Below are 15736 nucleotides of genomic sequence, written 5' to 3'. Positions count from 1 at the left end.
CGACCGGTGGTCGTATCGAACTAAGTTAACTGGTATTTAATTAAATACCGAAGGTCATTTAAAACTGCTAAAAACAAATCACAACACTGTCTTACGTAGTTTTACTTTAAAACCTGTGAAATTGCGAATAAACTTAGTTAATTGTGATTATGTCCAATCTTAAAATGGCATAGGATTATATGGAGTAGGGTAAGTTAGAATAGGCTAATATGTGCTGCTACGCACTAATCATCACATAGGGTTTAAATGGATTCAAAAATGGATCATCTCGTCGAAGTAATAATGAGCCGAAGAAGTAATGTTATCATTCAAAATCGTTTTGTGATAGAATCATGAAATTCATTTGGGATGTGTATTTTTATTTAAGTGAATGCCGAGTTTTTGATCTCATCAAAGTATAAACCCAAAAAGCGAAAAAATGAAAAGCATTAACGAAAAATTTTCTAATGCGAGCAAATGATCTTGTATAAGTTCCCATGGAGAGCAATATTTCAAATTTGGAAAGAAGGTTTACTCGTTATTTAGGTTGAATTAAGATTGCACTTCTATTAAATGTTTTATTAAGCTTCAATGAACGAATTGAAAACACTTTTTTAGGTCGTGCAGTTTTTGTTTTCGTTTTTTTTTTCAAGAAAAAGATTTCGCGAGAAATTCTGATTTTTTCAAATTGGGTTAGTTTCCTCAAAACATTCTGGAATATCAAATATCTTTAGTTTGATTTATTTTTTATTTGAAACTGGAAATTTCAAATTTCTTTTAAAAAATCGATTATTTTTTTCGGTCCATTGCGCTCAGTGATTCTTTTCCAAATATCTGCTGTCTGTTTGTGTAGCAATTGTAACCGTAGCTTTTTGGTTATAGGTCCCCTGGGTCCTCCTGGTTCTTCTGGAATGCGTGGCTTACCAGGTCCGCCAGGGTTGCAGAGTTCGATAAGTGGGTTTCTTCTCACCAGACACAGTCAGACCACAATTGACCCAGTGTGCCCCACTGGAACTAACCAGATATACTCAGGATACTCAATTTTATATATTCAGGCAGGAATGGTTCTTTATTTCTTCCACGAGAGATATTTTTCAAACAGTTGGTCGAAATGTTGCTGTTTTAGTTATCATGTTTTCAGATCACTTGGTGCAATAAAGTTTCAAACATATTTTAGTTCAATAAACCAATGTTATTACTGATCCGTTCTGTGTTAAACCTACATTTGTTTTGATCTTAAACGACAATTAAAGTTTGCGGCTTTAATGTAACAGCCGAAGCAGATACTAACCTCCATTGCTTCTGTCATGATATATCTGAATTTTTTCAGGGCAACGGAAAATCGTACGGACAAGATCTAGGGTCGCCCGGAAGTTGTCTGAACAAACTACAGCCTATCCTGTTTATGAGCTGTGACGTGAACAAAAAGTGCAATGTGGCCTTGCGAAATGATTTCACTTACTGGCTGAGATCTGAGCAGTCGATACCGACTAGTCAGTCCATTGACGTGGGGTCAATGACCGATTACATCAGTAGATGTACAGTATGTGAGGCGCCCAAGCCGGTCTTTGCAGTGCATAGTCAAAATAAGGAGTACCCTGAATGTCCGAGGGGCTGGGGTTCATTATGGACCGGATTCAGTTACTTGATGGTAAGTTTTGTGCTTCTGATCTCCATCATGATTTAACCACTATTGGAAAGCTGTTGGATTCATTTTTTTCTCTTTTTTTTTGAAAATTTTTCGTGGCTTGACTTTTGATGTGTGCTAAAAGGAAGGTTAATTTGCTCTCCATTAACAAAACTTCTAATGGCGCAAAAAAACGTGAACGACTTCTAGTCTCATAAGTGGATTTTATATTTTAGATTTCCAGCGGAATGAAAAATTTACCTACTAATGGAGTTTTCTCGATTTGGTTTATTTTGTTCTTGTCAATCATGTTCTGTTTTCCATGTATTTTTTTTTGTTGAAATTCGAAAGTAGATTTTTTAGAAGCCATTCAACTTTTTCGGTTTCCTTGCGTTTATTGACACTTTTCCAATTGTCTGGTGGCTATATTTAGGAGACTGGAGCTGGGGGCGAGGGTGCCGGAAGTAGTCTTGAGTCGCCCGGATCCTGTCTGGATTCCTACCGGGCAACTCCATTCCTCGAATGTCACGCCAAGGGAACCTGTAACAACTTCGCCACTTCTCTCTCCTTCTGGCTCATGGCCACCGATGCCTCCCGAAACCTCGCAGCTCCCGCCGAAATGTTCACATTTACAGAAAAGGAAGCTAGAGAGTTAATAAGTCGATGTAGAGTTTGCATAAAACTCTAAATTTGTGGTTCTTTGTAAGCTAACTAAACCCTTTTTTAAAAAATAAATGTTAATGTTGAAAACGTTCTCTACTAAACTCACTTAAGATTAGAAAACTGTTGAGTATTAACTCATCAAATTTGGATGAGCGAAAGGGATTTAAACTAATTTAGATTGAAATATATGTTTTTAGGACTTGTCTTTTCTTACATCCAAGCGAAGTTTAAAGTTATTTTCTTTGTGTTAGACTAACTGGCTTGCTAATTGTTCTTTTTATGGAGTCTAAAAGCTGATTTTTGGGCTCTTTTCCAGTTCCCCCCCTTTCAGAATACCGAGTTTTTTTGTTCGTTTTACGTGTTATTACGGCTAAACGCGTGATGTTACGCTGTAAAGTATGAAGAACAAATCTGTTCAGAATTGTCGATTTGTTCACCACGCCAAATTTCATTGCATTATGACAACGTTAAATAGACTTTTCGAAAGTGAATTTGAAGGGGGGGGGGACTGGAAAAGAGCCGATTTTTGAACAAGAGCTATATTTACACATGAGTAAAAACCAACCCTAAAAATTTTCTAAAAGTGCATTGGACGCAAATACACACTGATTTTCAGTAATTTTACTATCAGTGTACTGCTCTTTTCCAATTGGGCGTTTTAAGATTGTGCTTTATCTCTAAGTTGAAGTGCATTCATTAGTGCCTGGTACTTACTGTGTGTAATTTTTTGATGACAAGAAGGTGATACGGCGCAGTTGTCAAGATACAAGATTCCTATTCCAGAATCCCGTCAGTGGCTTTTTTAATTTCTTGCTAGCTAATTTTTTTGTTTTTTTTGTGGCTTTTTCAATCTTCCTTTTGCTGTGTTTCTGTTTTGTTTGCGAAAGTGCAACTTCTCCTGGGTAGACTAGTGAAATTGACTGAATTTGTTTCATTATATGTTAATAAAACAAGAATACTTTGTTCTGAGCAAACTTTATGACTCTAACTCTGCTGCACGCACAAAAAAATTAGTATAAGACAAACAATTTCATTTTTTTTGTGCAAAAATAACTGCGATCGGAACCCTCTGTGCTATTTGCATTAAACATTTTTTTGTTAACTTCTGCACTTAGCAGAAGATCTGTCAAAAACTAGAAGGCTTTTGACAGATCTTCTTAAATTTAAAAAAAAGAAGAAAATGTTTTCTCACCACAGTTGGTAGATTTTTTTTCCAAAATCCTGTTCTCAATTCAAAGTTCAAAATTTGCCTTGACCAATGGCTACATAAGCTGTATTATTATACTTCACAACAACGCTTTAATCGATTGCTGAGCTATTGAATTTCTTCAAAGGGATTGACGCAAGTTTTTGACCTTTTTTTAAAATAAAAACTGTGCGATGCTCTGCTGAAACCAAAATTAGAAACTCCAGCCATTAATTAGTTAACGATGACGCACTCCAATTCATCCACTTATTTACTTGAGTGAACTCACATAAATGAATCCAAAAACAAGATTTAAAATGAATCCAAAAACAACAAGATTCAAACAACAAATTCAAAAATCTTTTATGAAATTTGTATATTCTTTTTTTTCTTTCAAACTGGTACAAATTTATCAAACCTATAAATTTAATTCACAATATCGACATCAGGTATTATCAGAAGTTGATTAAGCCTTATATCAACACAATAAGTTTTAGAAATAATTATAAATAGATATATAGGGGGAGGGGGATATTGTGAAAAAACGTGAAAGAGACATCACCTGATAGTCTAAACAACCTTTGAAAAAATATACTCCGATGAAATAAATAACAATATGGTTTTGAGTCCAGAAATAGAAATGATGAACAAATCGTCAACTAATGATCTCAACAATTAGACTTTCAATCTAATTTTCTATCAATCAAAATAATGAAGTATAATGATAAAAATGAGTTTGGAGATTTCCGTTCTGCCTAAAAATGATAAACGTTACTTACAGCAATATTCTGCTTCAACTGAAAAAAATCAACCCTGCTCTCTACAATTCAAATGACAAAAAAAACTTTTAAATTTTAATGGATTTGTCAGTAGTCAGCAATTTTGTTATTTATTTTTGTATTGTTTCAAGTTTTGCAATGGTTTGCATGTTATTAATGAAAATTCTTCTCTCCAAATTTTTATTTAGAAAGCAAATTTTTCCAGAGGCCGAAGATTTAGTGATTTTTGAACTAACTATGGAAGCCTGGTGTGTTTAGATAGTTAGAATGATTAATGCAATTTTTAGCTCAGTTGATAAATTGAAATCGAATTTAGTTTTATTACGCTCATCAGATTTAATTTGGAAGAATCTTTAATAAATATTTAGTTATCAGATTCCCGATCCAGAAAAGTCGGCTGTTTTCACCCGTTTCTCCGACGGCGAAGATAGCGAACAAGTTTCGAAAAATGGGGAAAGTTGTGAACTTAGTTTTCTCGCGGTGCGTCCTCCGTTAATATCTGCCAATGGTCCAACGTGACTTCTGTTTCTGGAATTTTGAATGGCGAGTGACAACTTCAGGCCCAGAATTCCTCAGAATTTGAGAATGTGGAATTTGAATATACATTTGATCCAAAAGACCCGGAAACTGTGCCGGCTCGTTATTTAAGGAGCGGCGATACACCGGAGAGCTTATAACAGCTGGAGTTTATATGCATAACGGTTATTGGTTCAATGGAGATTTAAAAAAATGCAAAAGTTGTTGAAAATGGATAATAAATTGAACATTTAAAATTGCTTATACCGATAACCGAATTCTGAAATCTAGTTCACTTGGAATTTCAATCTTTTACGAAATCGTTTTGTTTAGCATGATCTTATATAGTTCAAAGCTTATAGGTCGAACATATTTCATCGATTTTTACCTTCATGAAATTAGAGGACACTACGCAGCTAATTTTCGACTAAAACTTCGAGCTTCCCGCACCCAGTTTGAAGAGTTAAGAATCGATTACATTACGATTTCAGTAGCTGTCCTACTGAAATTGTGAAAAAAAAACATAATCAGTTAATAATCGATTATAATCTCTTGCTTTCAATACAAAAATATACTAAATTTAGAAATATAACAATCGATTTTAATCAATTACAATCGTTTATTTTTGATGATATATTTTCATGCGATTATAATTCATTATAATCGATTCTAACTACCGTTTGAAAAACAATTTTTTGGAAATCAGAAAAAATGAATATGGTATGTAGAAACAAAAAACCGAAAAAAGGTAGTTTCTCGAGAAATTACCAGGAATAGCATCAGTCATACTAATTAATTACGGCCGCTCCCATGATAAGAATTTCGATTATAAGGGATTTTCTGTTGGAACTATTACAATTTCTTGGAAAATATCAGGGTTATAATCGGTTATAAATCCTTTAAAGACCTAATTTTGATAATTATAATCAATTATAATTGTCAAAAAATCATCAAAATCCTTTTTAATCGATTACTTACGCCTAAATTTGGTTAAGGGATGGTAAAATGACTGGCATTCAAATTAGAGTTCCCAAATTGTTCAGTGCGGAGGCTTTGAACTCCTTTTTTAAAATCTTTTTTCTGCCTTTTTTGTTTTTTTTTGTTTTTCACGCATAATCGGGTGCCTCAAAAAATGATCGGAACTAGTCGATTGATATGATTTACTAAAGCCCTCTCATTCATGATTCGAGCGATTCTCAAAAACTTGAAAATTTGTCTCAGTGTCGAGAAAAACCGCTATGAATTTTCAAACTTTTAGTCTATTTTCGAACGAGTCAAGCGAGCGAGTAGGTCTTTACTTGCTCGAAATTAGAGTAAATTTCTCATTGTTACTGCGGGAAAACTAGTTTTGTAAACATTATTTAAGCTCCTCATGGCAATAAAAACTTAAGAAAAATGTCGATTGTGTTTTATGCACTATCGCTGTTTGCTTTCATGCTGTTCTCTAATAGACCAGAAATAACACTATTTTGAAAAAACGATAGCCGATTGCTACATGCACTGCAATCGGCTATCTTAAGTCTCAAATTTTTTTGATTAAGTGTGAACTTTTCAAAAAACTCAAAAGCGCGTGGTGCTTAATGCTGATAAAAACTGCCTGAGTATTTTCCCTTATACGCCGCTACTCACATTTCAATTTTCAATTAACGTACTAGAGTCATGAGATGCAAATCAGTTATTGTTCCAGCTCTTGAAAAAAATGCACAATAAATATGCTTGAGACTGTTTTTAAATTCAGTAAATACTATAAATTTAATTCACAATATCGACATCAGGTATTATCAGAAGTTGATTAAGCCTTATATCAACACAATAAGTTTTAGAAATAATTATAAATAGATATATAGGGGGAGGGGGATATTGTGAAAAAACGTGAAAGAGACATCACCTGATAGTCTAAACAACCTTTGAAAAAATATACTCCGATGAAATAAATAACAATATGGTTTTGAGTCCAGAAATAGAAATGATGAACAAATCGTCAACTAATGATCTCAACAATTAGACTTTCAATCTAATTTTCTATCAATCAAAATAATGAAGTATAATGATAAAAATGAGTTTGGAGATTTCCGTTCTGCCTAAAAATGATAAACGTTACTTACAGCAATATTCTGCTTCAACTGAAAAAAATCAACCCTGCTCTCTACAATTCAAATGACAAAAAAAACTTTTAAATTTTAATGGATTTGTCAGTAGTCAGCAATTTTGTTATTTATTTTTGTATTGTTTCAAGTTTTGCAATGGTTTGCATGTTATTAATGAAAATTCTTCTCTCCAAATTTTTATTTAGAAAGCAAATTTTTCCAGAGGCCGAAGATTTAGTGATTTTTGAACTAACTATGGAAGCCTGGTGTGTTTAGATAGTTAGAATGATTAATGCAATTTTTAGCTCAGTTGATAAATTGAAATCGAATTTAGTTTTATTACGCTCATCAGATTTAATTTGGAAGAATCTTTAATAAATATTTAGTTATCAGATTCCCGATCCAGAAAAGTCGGCTGTTTTCACCCGTTTCTCCGACGGCGAAGATAGCGAACAAGTTTCGAAAAATGGGGAAAGTTGTGAACTTAGTTTTCTCGCGGTGCGTCCTCCGTTAATATCTGCCAATGGTCCAACGTGACTTCTGTTTCTGGAATTTTGAATGGCGAGTGACAACTTCAGGCCCAGAATTCCTCAGAATTTGAGAATGTGGAATTTGAATATACATTTGATCCAAAAGACCCGGAAACTGTGCCGGCTCGTTATTTAAGGAGCGGCGATACACCGGAGAGCTTATAACAGCTGGAGTTTATATGCATAACGGTTATTGGTTCAATGGAGATTTAAAAAAATGCAAAAGTTGTTGAAAATGGATAATAAATTGAACATTTAAAATTGCTTATACCGATAACCGAATTCTGAAATCTAGTTCACTTGGAATTTCAATCTTTTACGAAATCGTTTTGTTTAGCATGATCTTATATAGTTCAAAGCTTATAGGTCGAACATATTTCATCGATTTTTACCTTCATGAAATTAGAGGACACTACGCAGCTAATTTTCGACTAAAACTTCGAGCTTCCCGCACCCAGTTTGAAGAGTTAAGAATCGATTACATTACGATTTCAGTAGCTGTCCTACTGAAATTGTGAAAAAAAAACATAATCAGTTAATAATCGATTATAATCTCTTGCTTTCAATACAAAAATATACTAAATTTAGAAATATAACAATCGATTTTAATCAATTACAATCGTTTATTTTTGATATATTTTCATGCGATTATAATTCATTATAATCGATTCTAACTACCGTTTGAAAAACAATTTTTTGCAAATCAGAAAAAAATGAATATGGTATGTAGAAACAAAAAACCGAAAAAAGGTAGTTTCTCGAGAAATTACCAGGAATAGCATCAGTCATACTAATTAATTACGGCCGCTCCCATGATAAGAATTTCGATTATAAGGGATTTTCTGTTGGAACTATTACAATTTCTTGGAAAATATCAGGGTTATAATCGGTTATAAATCCTTTAAAGACCTAATTTTGATAATTATAATCAATTATAATTGTCAAAAAATCATCAAAATCCTTTTTAATCGATTACTTACGCCTAAATTTGGTTAAGGGATGGTAAAATGACTGGCATTCAAATTAGAGTTCCCAAATTGTTCAGTGCGCAGGCTTTGAACTCCTTTTTTAAAATCTTTTTTCTGCCTTTTTTGTTTTTTTTTTGTTTTTCACGCATAATCGGGTGCCTCAAAAAATGATCGGAACTAGTCGATTGATATGATTTACTAAAGCCCTCTCATTCATGATTCGAGCGATTCTCAAAAACTTGAAAATTTGTCTCAGTGTCGAGAAAAACCGCTATGAATTTTCAAACTTTTAGTCTATTTTCGAACGAGTCAAGCGAGCGAGTAGGTCTTTACTTGCTCGAAATTAGAGTAAATTTCTCATTGTTACTGCGGGAAAACTAGTTTTGTAAACATTATTTAAGCTCCTCATGGCAATAAAAACTTAAGAAAAATGTCGATTGTGTTTTATGCACTATCGCTGTTTGCTTTCATGCTGTTCTCTAATAGACCAGAAATAACACTATTTTGAAAAAACGATAGCCGATTGCTACATGCACTGCAATCGGCTATCTTAAGTCTCAAATTTTTTTGATTAAGTGTGAACTTTTCAAAAAACTCAAAAGCGCGTGGTGCTTAATGCTGATAAAAACTGCCTGAGTATTTTCCCTTATACGCCGCTACTCACATTTCAATTTTCAATTAACGTACTAGAGTCATGAGATGCAAATCAGTTATTGTTCCAGCTCTTGAAAAAAATGCACAATAAATATGCTTGAGACTGTTTTGGTTGATTCAGTCAAATTTTGGCGATCGAAGCAATAGTTTTTATCAAAATTTTCTTCTCTGAGTTCATTTGAAAAAGAATTCTGACTTCTGATTGTTTTTTGTTAACTTTGGGGCCTGAAACTGTCAATTTGGCTAGATTTTGGGCTAATTTATGCGAATTGATATAAATGGATCAACCGTACTACCCCTCCTTCCCAAATCGATTCAGGGGATAAATTAGCAGTTTTTCAGAAACTAACTTTGAGGGCAAAGTAAATTGATGCAATTGATCGAAAAGATAATCGACACAATTGTAAGGTTAACATGTTAGGTTTATAACATTATAAAATAGCTGTTCGGTTTACGTACGTTTCTCGAGTCTCATATTCTGCGCGCTTGTTTGAAATGAATATTTTTTGCGTAATTAAATTTCAGAATTATTCTTTGCTTGGGGAAGACATTTTGCGATAGATGGCGTAAGGGTGGTGAGGGGAGATTGTAGTTGATCCGAGAAATTTGTTTTGATGCTGAAAGCGTAACGCGAATCCCTTATACGTGGCAAATCATCCCGCTTCACAAAGTTGTTCCAAAATGAGTTGAGGCAATTTAATTGGTCGTATTAGTTTTGTACCACTTAAAATTTTATCTTTGATACTTGATATTCTCTAAGTTTGAAAATTTTCAGTTTTTTTCTGTACCAAAATTTATTTCATTACGATTAAGGGGCAATGGTACTTTCTCGGCTTGTCAGAACTTTCTTGGCTGCAAGTCGTCTTCTTTTTGACATTTTTTGATGAAGCTAGAACTCCAGCAGTTCGTATTTTTTTGCTCTTAGTTTTACCAAATCCGCCTAAATTTAAAGCTCCTGTATTTAAGTACTGGTATTTTTGTGAGAAATAAACAAGACTTTATGCACTAATTTCATATCGTCGGGCTATTGTATCTTGGAAAACGGCTAGAGTATTTTTGCAAATTTGTATTGTTCTGTGTAAACTCTCATAGTGATTGAAGTTTTCATGGGCGGGGATCATCAGAAAGGTTTCGAAGTCTTCGAGTGAGATGCTTATAACGAAAACATTTTAAGTTCATTATTAAGATATTGTTTGAGTGCTCCGGCTGCATTTTCTTTTAATATCCTGCGTATTCGGCTAGTTACATTTCAAAGCCCTAATGAAGGCGTTGCGGAAGTTTTCTGAAAAAGTGTAACTAAAGCAAACGATCACATTAGAATGATTTTCCGAAAAATGTTTTTCGAAGGTGTACTGTAGTGAATTCTTACAGTCTGACGGAGATTATGTTCAAATTCAGAAATTGATTTTAATTCCGAACAAAGTTGGGAGATATTCATGCTCTATTGGCCCTCACCGCTCCGTCCCACATTTTCAAATTCGTATCCGTAGTGTGCATCATAAATTGATTGTTTTCGATTTCGCATGCAATATATTTCTTTGAGATAAAGTGGGATGAGATGAGAGCACATTCAGGCATTAAATTATAACAATACTGCTACTGTTAGGGCAAAACTATGAAGGTTTCAACTCTGCTCTAACGCGTCTGAAGTTTTTACTGATGAGAATTTTGAAAAATTATATTTTTGAAAAGATTTTTTTTCCAAGCAAATATAAGCGGATTCCGCAAATACAAGTGTGTTCCATAAAATCGTAAGAAAATTCCGTGAATGTAATCCAAATCCGCAAATGTAAGCCAAGTTTGCAACAATTAAGAGCAGTAACTAGAATTTCTATCCATCAAAAGGATTACGTCTCAAATGGCATAATTCCCAAATGACATAAAAATTAAAAATGTCATAAATGGCATAAATTTCATGCAACAGTTGCATTGAAAAAATCGAGAACAATTTTTTCGTGAACCATGTGAGGAGTTTAGTCAAATTGTCAATTCAAATGTTGATTGACATTTTATCTTGAAATAGTTGTAGAATTTTTTTATCAAAGCAAGAAGCATAAGCTTGCGGTTATTAATAAGCTTGTTGTGGTCAAATTTTTCGACAAAGTTTGTTGCGTAAAATTGTTTGGAAGCAATTAATTCCAAATCTTGTTCACATGCTTTCGTTCCTGACAAAATGTTAGAATTAGAAATTGATAAAAAAATGTTTAATTTACAATGAAAACTTGAAATTTATGCCATTTGGGAAAAGTTTCCATTTTTATGCCATTTGGGAATTATGCCATTTGGGAAGTTACCATCAAAAGCTTATCTATAAGGAAGGATTCAAGCATTATCAGATAATTCAATAACAAATCTTTTTTCATTGATTAACTTAAGATCGTAGATGTATCCTTTTAGATTTGGGATAAATTTTGAAAGTGATGCTGGTGACCAACACAGTGATGAAAGTCTTCCTGGTGACTCACAAATCTAGTAGAAAAATCAAGACGTATTTCGTTTTCAAGACGTAACTATATAGGTTACTGGAATCCACAAACAAACGGTGGGTTCTACTTAAATTTGCAATTTCTGATTACAGTTTTTGAACTCCGCTTGCAATTTTACGGATTGCGCAATATTGGATGTTTTTGGACAAATTGTGAGCAATAAAGGGCTTTACTGATTTGTTCGTGGAATCCAAAACAGCATAGATGATCAAACAAATCTAGCAATGTTGCTCTCAAAATCCGCGGCAAGCCTATTTTTGCTTGCTGCCGATCAATTTGACCGCGTAATGCAGATCAAATTGCAAAAAACTCGGGATATTAAACTCTTTTCATATACTTTTTTGATTGATTCTAATTGATTTGAGTTTTTGAAAGCACTGTTTTTGTACAACCTGTCGTAGTACTACCACAAATTGTATATAAATTCATTTATTGATAGAGGATTAAACCATAGGCGGATGGACTTTTTATAGTTCCACTTGCGAGAGTTAATGATGTTTGACGTAAGTCTTAGAACAAGACATCACTAATGTATTGCGTAAATTAATTGGAAACTTTTTCATTGTTAGTCTAGTTGTGTGTAATAAGAAAGAAAAAAACTAGGTACCGTTTTAAAAAGTATTTTCAAAGAAACTTTAAAAAGTGTGAAACCAAATTATAATTTTGAACGGTTATTTTAATTTGTCAACAACAAATTGTAGTAATTTTTTCATCATACTGAAACTTTATCCCCAATTTTTCACACAACTTGTATCACGACTGAAAGGGCACCGCGACAACGCGCAACAGAAGTCAATTCGCAAAAACTAAGGACAGCGACAGCTAGCAAGATCTAGAAATAATTTTGAAATTACAATTCCGGTTTAAGGTCGCCAGTGGGTGCGCTACGCCCTTATCACCGCTTCGCTGCAATAACCGGCTCGAATTATCGTTGAAGTCCTTACCTCTGTCGGCAAGCTCGCAACATGTTTTTCGTGTATTTTCACTTTTATTGCGAGTTGACGTATTACGGATTGAAAAAAAACTATAAACTATTTTATGCACAACAATGATTTCACTAAAAAATGTCTTCATCGTCTTTCGAATTTTTGTGAATGAGTTTTCATCTGTTTCGGCAAATTCGAGATTGAGGTCATAAAATATTGTTCAATTTAAGTTTCAATTACTTGTAAAGAAAGAACTGGATGCTGCATTTTCAGTATGAGTCAGCAAAATCATAGAAACTCGAGTTGTCAAAAACCACTTTAATTTTGCAACCGAATACAAAAAAAAACAGATGAGCATCACAATTAACTTTCCGATAACGTCGATCAGTATCTCAGTTAAAATTTTATTTTAGAAAAGATAAGCAATGCAAGGTGTTTTTATTGTAAAATTTTGTACAAAATGAGGAGAAATTTTTGTTATTCTACAAATTGGAACGCAAGGAGACCCATTTATTTTGTATTGAAAAAAATGTCCAAAATTTGTAATATTAATGGTAGCTTGGCGTCTGAGAGAGGGATACCTACGTCCAAGAAGAAAACTGACCTATGTATGAATAGAACATCGCTAGGGGCTTAAAATGATAGCTGATAATAACTGTAACTCATAAAAAATCTATATAAATTAATTGGTGTCATTAAAATGGAGTTATACATAGCAAAAGGTATTTCTTGCAATTTTTTTCCTTGAAATCGATTAGATTGATATTTTTCTTAAGCGTAGCAGCTATCTACAGTTGTTATGATTGGAAAATACGATATACATTTCATGACCTTAGAAAATTTATCTAATAGGTTCAAAAAATCCCATTTTTAGTAATTTTTACCCAAAAAACGTTCGACATTTTTTGCATCGAATTCATGAAAAAAAATGATAAAAGTATGAGATTCAACCTTGCATGGCACAATTCGACTTTTTATTGAATCCCGAATTAACAGTAACCGAAATAGAATATCAAACAAAAAATTTCAAACTTTTGTAGATTAACTTGAGGCACTTAGCATAGTGCTAAGGCGTTGACTTTGAGATCGTCAGATCGTGCAATCGATCCCCTGCCATGGCAATGATAATGTGTGAGGACGATCTCTCACTTGACCTCTAGCTTCAGGTCTACCACAGCCTGATCGATTACAGCTGTAATAGTGGTACCACTTGAAAGCTCTAGACGCAAAAAAAAACGGCCTTGAGTCGCATAATAAAGAGCTTCGCTCAACAAAATAACTCAATCTGGAGTGTGCGGAAATAAAAGAAACGGACTATTCTGAGACAGGCTAGAAAAGAGGCCATTCATAGATCCTCTGCGAATCGCAGAAACCACTCATCATCATGAAGTAAGTTTTCATGTTTAATCTCTCTAAGTTTCAACTAGGAGTTTTATCTTGTTGAAATAAGATGCTATCTTGCCCTACTTATTTTTCTAAAAATGATGTCCGTTGAGGATTTCCATAGTGTTTCCTTTGACTCCGGACTTTTTATGGTCTTTAAATTTGTAACTAAATCCGGCTCTGTTTGATGATCTGCAAATGACTACAAATGGCTCAGGCATTTTACACAAGACTTTCAGCATCTTCAGGGTTGTTTGGTTCGTTTCCTCGGAGCTAAGTTTGTCTATTAATTGAGTTTTGCCGTCTGATTACTGCTTATAAATACAGGCCTCTCTGATTGAATAAGTTAACCTTCATGTGTTTTTATTCCATACCGACTGGACGAAGTTGCAGGTTTTTTTCGTCTATAAGGATTAAAGGCAAAAACTGCTTGCAATATTCGAGGTATTTGATTGTAGGAAATCTAATTTTTGTACTAACAAGCCGGCATTGTTTTAACAAGCCGGTAGGCCGAGAATTGTCCTTTGTTCAACAAACATTAAAAACAAAATAGTGACCGCATAAGTCGCGCCAACGTGTTGCGAGCTTGCCAATAGAAGGTAGGACTTAATATGATTTTTGTTTTGTAAAGTACTGTTTTTTTCCTTCTCCTTTAAAAATCTTTTTTTTGGATATTTTCTCAAATTTTTGCAAGCAGCATAAAATTTAGCAAAAAATGGTCTTTTGAGTGCTTCATTAGATCTCGGAAAATCAATATGATCGATCTACAAAATAAACCTATGACAAGAAGGACTGTGTTCAGTTCAAACAAAAACTGCTTTGTTCAGACTTGTTTCATTGTTTTTTTTGTAGATTGATCATTTTGATTTTCCGAAATCTGAGCAATCACTAAAAAACTTTATTTTGCTAAAAAGCTGCGCTTCTTGCAATCTAATGAAGCACTGAAAAATTCTCATTTAGTTACACTTCTGGCCTGTTTGCAAGTTCTAGAATTTGTTTGTTTTTTGAGTGAAAATCAAGCTTTTGAGTTTTTGGCATTGCTGCCGGAAATTATATACCAGCAATTGAATTTAAACAAGTATAATTAGAGCATTTTTATTTGCTCTCCTAGTAAAAAGTTCAGTTTATAAGCGAAGCTTGTCAACGCACTAGCACATGCAATTATACTGGTTTTTGCTGTTTTAAGCATCTCTCCGTCTGGGGCAACGAAAATTTGCGAAACGCTTAAGACATAATTTTTGAGTGGAATTGCTTCTAAGCTAAAAGTGTTCCGACCGTCTTACAATAAAAAACAACTGGAGCCTCGCGTTTTTCGCGACATCTGCGTATTGCTGCTCATACTGATACTGATTATACGAAACGAAAAACTATCATAAATGGTTTCCAACTCGACTTTGCTTCCTTGATAGTGAATTTTTTTTCTACGATTCTTCCGCTGGTTGCCAGCATACGCGTTTCGTCTTGTTTTTTTGTTGTTGCATAGACGATTAGGTTGTCCTGGAAGACTAAAAAGTGCTGCGCTCTTGAGATAATCCTGAACCACCCGTGCAAGAGATTGATTGTACACGCTTTTTTGTGTAATTAACTATTTCGAATGAAGTGTGTGCAATCAACTCTCACCAGGAATTGTTCAGGGTTCGCCGACTACCGTAAGTGTTAGAAAAGTCCTTTCTCGAGTTTTCAAATCTGCATTAATATACCAGTTGAGAATCCGGCGCGGCTTTGGTAGAGCACGCGTCAAAACATTGTCTTTTTGTATTAACTGTCCGAAAAACATTTTAAAATTTTTTTTTGGATATTTTCTCAAATTTTTGCAAGCAGCATAAAATTTAGCAAAAAATGGTCTTTTTAATGCTTCATTAGACCTCGGAAAATCAATATGATCGATCTACAAAATAAACCTATGACAAGAAGGACTGTGTTCAGTTCAAACAAAAACCGCTTAGTTCAGA

General features: G+C 33.9%; 1 protein-coding gene across 1 annotated transcript in view; it reads left to right on the top strand.

Moving 5' to 3' along the window:
• LOC134854865 (collagen alpha-2(IV) chain-like) overlaps positions 1-2422 on the top strand; it is a 62544-nt gene extending 60122 nt beyond the window's left edge. Inside the window, exons 32-34 of the mRNA XM_063871224.1 lie at positions 862-1034; positions 1310-1630; positions 2040-2422. Coding sequence (XP_063727294.1) covers positions 862-1034; positions 1310-1630; positions 2040-2294 — 749 coding nt within the window. The 3' untranslated portion in view covers positions 2295-2422. The remainder of the gene's footprint in view (positions 1-861; positions 1035-1309; positions 1631-2039) is intronic.
• Positions 2423-15736: the final 13314 nt, after the last annotated feature.

The sequence above is a fragment of the Symsagittifera roscoffensis genome, chromosome 9 (genome assembly GCF_963678635.1).
Source record: "Symsagittifera roscoffensis chromosome 9, txSymRosc1.1, whole genome shotgun sequence".
In the NCBI taxonomy this organism is placed as follows: Eukaryota; Metazoa; Xenacoelomorpha; order Acoela; family Convolutidae; genus Symsagittifera; species Symsagittifera roscoffensis.
This window is presented reverse-complemented; position numbering and strand designations above follow the sequence as displayed.